The 7,380-nt window shown below is 43.5% G+C and overlaps 1 protein-coding gene across 3 annotated transcripts in view; it reads right to left on the bottom strand.

Moving 5' to 3' along the window:
- Window positions 1–4,917: 4,917 nt before the first annotated feature.
- The window catches only part of XPNPEP1 (X-prolyl aminopeptidase 1), a 66,298-nt gene continuing 63,835 nt past the window's right edge, over window positions 4,918–7,380 (bottom strand). For all 3 annotated transcript variants that reach the window (XM_043986949.1, XM_043986948.1, XM_043986950.1), the window contains one exon: window positions 4,918–5,461. In XM_043986949.1, coding sequence (XP_043842884.1) covers window positions 5,333–5,461 — 129 coding nt within the window. In that variant the 3' untranslated portion in view covers window positions 4,918–5,332. The remainder of the gene's footprint in view (window positions 5,462–7,380) is intronic.

Here is a 7,380-nt window from a genome sequence, read left to right as displayed (position 1 = left end):
TGGATGGCTAACTTCTGGTCTGTTTAACAATGTTTTATTATGTTAATCACTTTCCCAGAAAAGCAAAGAAGAAGAAGAAGAAGAAGAAAGTATCTGTACCTTGAGAAGGTTCTATTAGAAGAGAGCAGCTAGGTGGCGTGGTGGACCCTGGGCAAGTCACTTAACCCTCATTGTCCAGCAAAACACACACACACAATTCTATTAGGAGACCTCAGCTCCAATACTTAATAATAATATTTGTATTTCTTTAAGATTAGTACTTTACATATCCTCACAATAACCCTGTAAGGTGGTTGTTCTCATATATCCATTTTACAGATGAGGAAACTGAGACAGAGATTGAGTGCCTTGTTCCAGGTCACAGAGCTAGTTAAAGGCCTGAACTCAAATTTAAACTCATGTCTTCTTGACAGGTATTACTACACCTGACCTAGCTGCCTTACTTACTAACTGGGTGTTCCTGGTTCAATCACTTTGACATCTCTGGATTTTAATTTCTTTATCTGTAAAGCAGAGACAATGCCTACCTTACAGGGTCATTGTGAGGGAAGTACATTATGTGACAATGGATTATTTACTACTACTACTATTACTACTGCTGCTGCTGCTGCTGCTGCTACTGCTACTACGACATTACCAACTCTAACATTCGGTGATTCTGTAAATCTACCATCCAGAGACAAATTTCTTCTACTTCTCTGAGGGAAGATGTGAAGGGTAGATATTAGGTCCATTTTCCCCAGTTTTATCCACTTTGTGCTTCAGTAGCACCATTCAGGGAGATGGATAAGACGGGAAAACCCAGACAAGATATAAACTTGACTCTTGCTTGCAAACCCCTATAGAGAATATGAGACAAAAATATAGCCACTGGTTTTAATTGCCACTTTCAAGCTCTTTCCCAGTCACCCCAGTACAGTTTATAGGCAGCTTAATTAAACACTAACCCAGTTCTCCATCAGGATCCCCTGGAGGGAACCAGTTAAAATTTTTTTCCTATCATGGCATGTGGAAGCCCAGACCCTGCAGATTTTGTCCTTATGATAGAGAAGGCAAACTGAATGTACAGGGAGCTCTCACAATGTTCCTTAAGCCACCTAAAGGGAGAGGGAGGGAGTCAGAGATCACAGTGAGCTGACCTCTGAGTCATGGGGTTAGAAGTGAGGAACTGGAGGAAGCTAGGTAGCGAAGTAGATAAAGCACTGGCCCTGGATTCAGGAGGACCTGAGTTCAAATATGACCTCAGACACTTGACACTTACTAGCTGTGTGACCTTGGGCAAATCACTTACCCCCTCATTGCCCTACCCCCCCAAAAAAGTGATGAACGTCTGGGAGGGCCTTCCCACCTGGGTCTTTAACCTTGACCCTCCACAAGCTAGGCCTGTCCTCTCTGCCAGTTCAAGTGTTCATCTGGCACTGGAGAAGCAACATTATCATAAGATGAAAGGGACATCAAACATTACTGGGTCCAAGCCTCTCCTTTAAAGATTTGCCCAAGATTACTGTGGAAATAGCCAACATGGGCCTAGAACTCTGATCTCCTAGAACTGAGTTCAGGTCATCTCAATCACTACTTCTCTTCATTAGTGGAAGGTGATGATGGCACAACTAGTTCAGAGGTATAGCTATTAGACTGGGGCATCTAGGTGGCATAGTGGATAGAGTGCCAGGCCTGGAGTCAGGAAGACTCATCTTCCCTGAATTTGAATCTAGCCCCAGACACTTACTAGCTATGTGACCCTGGGCAAGACACTTCACCCTATTTGCTTCAGTTCTTCATCTGTAAAATGAACTGGAGAAGGAAATGATACCAGTATCTTTGCCAAGAAAACCCCAAATGGGGTCATGAAAAGACAGATACAACTGAAAATGACTAAACACAACTGAATAACAAAATCTATTAAGCTAGGGAGGTGACCTGGTTTGGGATCTCCCAACAAGGAAACAGCCTCTATCAACACAGGGCAAGACCTTCTTTGCAACATAGAGACTTTAAATTTCCTAGAGCAGGGGCAGCTAGGTGGCACAGTGGATAAAGCCCCAGCCTTGGATTCAGGAGTACCTGAGTTCAAATCTGGCCTCAGACACTTGACACTGCGTGTTAAGTCACTTAACCAACCATTGCCCCACAAAAAAAAAAGTTTCCTAGAGCACCGAGGTTAAGTGAATTGTCACACAGCCAGAATGTCAGTCATTACTCGAACCCTAATCTTCCTGGCTTCAAGGCCAATTCTCCATCCATTTACCCTAAGCCAGCTCTCTAAGCCCTACCCCTGCTAAGCCAGTGAGTGAGGAGCCTGTGTGTCAAAGTTTGGAGACAGAAACGAGCAGGATGCATTTAGGGACAGAACTGACCACTCTCACTGGGATAGAGGGAATTCATGGGGTCAGATGGACTCAACCTTATCCATTAGTTTACAAATTATTTTGGTTTGAGATACAAACACTGTACCTATAACTTAAAATGACCTGGAATAAGAAATCCTTAAGAGAGAAATTCTACTAGCATTCCCTTTACCCCCTCCTGCTTTGCCACTTAAAGGTCTACAATCACTTCCTTCAGTGTTTGGCACATAGTAAACATAGCAGCCCCTCAAAGTGATCCAATCATGAATCCGACATTGACTGAGGGCCAACAATGTATAAAGTTATGTACTCAGCCAGGGGAGGGGGGTGTACAAAGAGTGCATCAAATATAGCTGCTGGCCTCATGAATCTTAAAATCTTTAAGATTTTACAAAGTAAGCAATTCTCTATTTCATCTTCAACTTCTAAACCTACCGTTTTATAGAAACAGAAATTCTACCCTAGGCTAAGCTAGAGACAGAGAAAGGAAAGAAGGAAGGAAGGCAGACAGACCAGCGGCACTGCAGAATTCCTACTTGGAAAACATCGAGGACCTCATCTCAGCTTGTTGTTTCACTATCCAGTGGCTCCCCTTTGTGGGATCAAGAAACAAAGCATGGGTAGGGGCAGCTAGGTGGCGCAGTGGATAGAGCACCAGCCCTGGATTCAGGAGGACCTGAGTTCAAATCCGGCCTCAGACACTTTACACACTTACTAGCTGTGTGACCCTGGGCAAGTCACTTAACCCCAATTGCCTTACCAAAAAAAAAAAAAAAAAAAAGAAACAAAGCATGGGGACCATGAGAACAAGACTCTGCTAGGGCCTACAACCTAATTTTTAAAAAAAAATTTTCATCCCCTAAGTAAAGCATTCAGATGTCAAACTATTGGGCTAACAGTCCCACTTTTCAAACCAAAACCTGCTACTAACTCCAAATGAATGGGGAAAACAGATTATACTGATTATATCCCTTCACATGGCTGTTGGTGTTTTGAGGTTGGGGGGCATGTTTTCCTTTGAAAGCACAAATCTCATTGACTTTAATCTGAAGTATTAGGTTCTGAATTATCTCAGATGAATTAAATCTTTGAGGCATTTAAGGTGAGGACCCCGCATCCATCTCTCTTCTCCTTGGAATCTCCCTACCTTGTTAATGTAATTTCATTGGAAGGATAAAGGAGGCTAAGAAACAAGTTCTCCTACCTTTGGGCTAGGCCTCTGCTTACATCTAATGCATTTCTTCTGACCAAATGTTTTTTATCATTTACATAAAACTGAGAAAGAACATCTCATATGAGCTATGTTTTTATCACCCAATCTTCCCTCTGAGCTCCTGCACATTACAGTTTTATTCTTGTCCTCAATCTTTATGAGGCCATCTTGCCCAGTTTATTTCTCTTAGCCTGAAATGCCAAGCTGACGTAAGCCTCTGGCAGGAAGCTCCCGACAGGCAGCACACCTGAACACTTTTTGTTTTCTTGGCTTGATCCAATTAAATCAAGCTTCACTGAAGGCTTCCTTGTGAAGTGACAGGTTTAATAGCCTAGTGGACAAATATTGGAGTTACTGTTACTCTTGAGTTACGGTCTGCTTAAACTCAAAATCGGCAGCATCTCACTACTCCCAGATCCTGAGAGAGGAAAAGCTGAAAAGAATCACAAGCAATTGCTTTTATCTCCAAGGAAAGGCTAAGGCCTTGGGTGAGGGGGTCTGGGGGGGCTAACAGAAGAATAACACAGGGGCAGCTAGATGGCGCAGTGGAGAAAGCACCAGCCCTGGACTCAAAAGGATCTGAGTTCAAATTTGACCTCAGACACTTGACACTTACTAGCTGTGTGACCCTGGGAAAGTCACTTAACCCTCATTGCCCTGCAAAAAAAAAAAAAAAGAATAACACAAGGAATAATACAGTTCTAACCATTCAAGCAGAAAATGGCTCTGGGTCTGCAAAACCTGGCCTTGAGAGAGCCATTTTGAAAGGAGGCTATCCAACATTTGATCTTTGATGGATCAACAATTATGCTACTATAAGACCTTTTCTTTCTCAGACTGGTCTCAAACATAATCTAGGCTTGAGGTGGCTTATGCTTCTTCCACACTACACAGGATGTTGAAGGGATTTGGTGATCTTTGGGAAAAGAAGCCAGGCTGAAGATGGTTTGAAGGCACTTAATCCAAGTTAGGATCGTGCCATCACATGGTCAGTCATAGATCTGCTTTGTTGCCATTTCTCCCATTGACCTGGACCCACACTACTCCTCCTCAGTAAATGTAGAGCAATCAATTGTGTCTTTTACTAGTGATTCCCCTTCATATCCTCCAGCTGCCCCAAGAGCTAAACTCTTCTAGGATTGCTTCAGTGAGCAGTCAAGATACTATAGTATCTGAATGCATGAATAAATGAATGATGCTGGCCTGAGCTTCCTCTGTGGTGGCTTCTTTCCCAAGGCCTTGCCACAGAGGCTTTCTCTGGAAGACCATTCCAGAAAACTGTGTGAACTGGTAAGAAAATGGTACCACAGCATGGCGGAGGAGGGGCAAGAAGAGAACAGAAGATGACAGTCACAGTTTTGCTATTTTTTATTCATTGATCATAAATATATCTTCATGAGCATTGCAGTTATCATGAAAAACATGCTAGCACCTGGAACCTGGAACCGGATCCTGTCAAAGAGCAGTGATTGTTTCATGGTGACCGGCCAGCGGCGCAGGGGCTTCCTGCAGGCAAACCTGACCATGTGTTTGGTTTGGAGGCACCTGTACTCACGGTGCAGCAATTTTACTCTTGGCTTATTCTCGACAATTTCTTTAAAAAAAAAAAAAAGAACAAGTGTTTTTTTCCAAGTGGCTATCAAAGATTTTCTTCTTGGAGTTGGAGAAAAAAAAGAGTGTGGGGAGGAAAGGGGAAGTCAAAAGGTGTCAGGAATGTGCCGTATTTACTTCATTCCCAAAAGCAAATTAAAAAATAAAAAATCAAGTGGGGTTAGTGCCGTATGGAAATTGGATTTGTTTCTCTGATGAGCCACTGCAGGGCTTCCTGCCGCCCCTGCTTCTGCAGTTCCTTCCCAATCACTTCCCTGCAGGTCTTGTGATAATTGTTGAGCCAGTCGCACTGCAAAAAAATTAAGGGACAGGGACAGAGAAATTTATTCACTCCTATATTCAATGAACATACAACTGAGCACCCTCTATGGGCAAAGGGCCTGAGAGCTAGGCACTAAGGGCACAAGGGGTCAGAGGAGTATAACAGCCTCTCTCCCACGTGAGACCTGCAAGCAAAGATAATGGCTTATATTTATATACAAGTTTCAGGTTTAAAAAATACTCTGACAAAAATTATCTCATTTGATCCTCACAACAATCCAGTGAGATCAGCACTATTATTATTAGCAGCATAAGTGGTTTGAAAGTGGTAGAGTGGGCATAGCTCTAAACCTGGCATCAGGGAGACCTGAGTTCAAATCCATCCTCAGACACTTGTCATGATGTCCTGACTTGTGTGTGAATTGGATTTAAGGGAAGCAGAATTATACAAAGTCATCAGCCTCACTCTCTCTTCCAGAGTCATCTAAGTAGCAGGACAGAAGTCATGATGACTGAAAATGGCCCAGGATGCAGCAGACGACCTTGGCATCTTTAATATCTAACCAAGCTCCAAGCACTCCACAGTACCTGTTGCAGCCACCTTCATGGCCGTTGGAATAAAATTTTTTCTCATCAACCCATTACACCAGGGGGAGACTTCATATTCTTGGTGTAGACATCCCCCTGACTCACCAATGGATTTGAGGCCTGTCAGTTGCCCTCAACCCGGTATAGCCCATCTGCCAGGACAGTTTTACCAGGGTATGGCCAATTCAAATATTAGAGCTTCTTGGAGCCAGAGGTGAGAGGCCTCAGACACTTACTAGTTGTATGATCCCAGGCAAGTTAACTAAACACTTATATGCCTCAGTTTCCCTACTTGTAAAAAGGGGATAAAAATAATTCCCACCTCCCACCCAGGGTGGTTGTGAAGATAAAATGAGATATTTTAAAGTCTTTTGTAAATCTTAAATTACTATACAAATACTAGAAATTATTCTTACTTTCAATTTTACAGATGAGAAAACTGAAATTGAGAGCAGTTAAATGACTTGCCATGGATCACACAGTGAGTAAGTCTCTGAGGCAGGATCTAAGGCCAAGTCTTCCTGATTCCAAGTCTAGGGCCAAGCTGCCTGTCCACACACAAACAAGGAGAAGCAGAGCTTCTTCATCTACCGGGTAGAAACTAGCCTTTGCAACTGCACTCACAGGGTGATAGAGTACTTGGAGAGAAAAGGAGAGGGGCAGGAAAATCTGGTCTTACTTGAACAGCCCCAAGGTCTGGCAATTCTAGGCTAACTCCCTCTGGAGTCTCATAGTGCCATTTCCTCATCCCACCCCCATTCCAAGATACACTACAGAGCTGTCCGAGGATATAACTGCTTTTCTCCATCCCTTACTCCCCTCTTCAGCTAAATGTCCTCCTTTTCCTCTCCTTGCTGCACTCAAGACTTTCTTAACCATGTCCCAGAAACTCTTTCATCCTGGACATTCACTCCAGCCTTGAAATTTACCCACTGGAAGGATGCTCTGCCCCCTCTGGCTCCTCCCAGAACATGCACCAATGAGGTGCCCAGGCCAGCCATGTCTTCATTCCTCTCCAGATGTACTCCAGTCTCTCTCCACCATGCCCTCAAGATGGTACCTTCATCTCATCCCACTCCACCCCCTCTTCAGCTTCCTTTATATATTCCTCATTAGGGTATAAGCTTCTCAGGCACAAGGATTTTTCCCTCTTTCTGCCTGTGTGCTTAGGACAATGCCTGGCAGATTTAGTAAGCACTTAAAGTGCTTGCTGACTGACTCATCTCTACCCACAAAGTCCTAGACTAAGGTAAAGTATTCTCCTTTAATAGCATTCCTATGATTCCTATACAAGCTTCTAGGCAAAGGGTCACCCTGGTTTTGTGCCCTAAAGAAATCTCCTGGATATGAACTATTTGC

The sequence above is a fragment of the Dromiciops gliroides genome, chromosome 2, assembly GCF_019393635.1.
Source record: "Dromiciops gliroides isolate mDroGli1 chromosome 2, mDroGli1.pri, whole genome shotgun sequence".
NCBI classification, from domain to species: Eukaryota; Metazoa; Chordata; class Mammalia; order Microbiotheria; family Microbiotheriidae; genus Dromiciops; species Dromiciops gliroides.
This window is presented reverse-complemented; position numbering and strand designations above follow the sequence as displayed.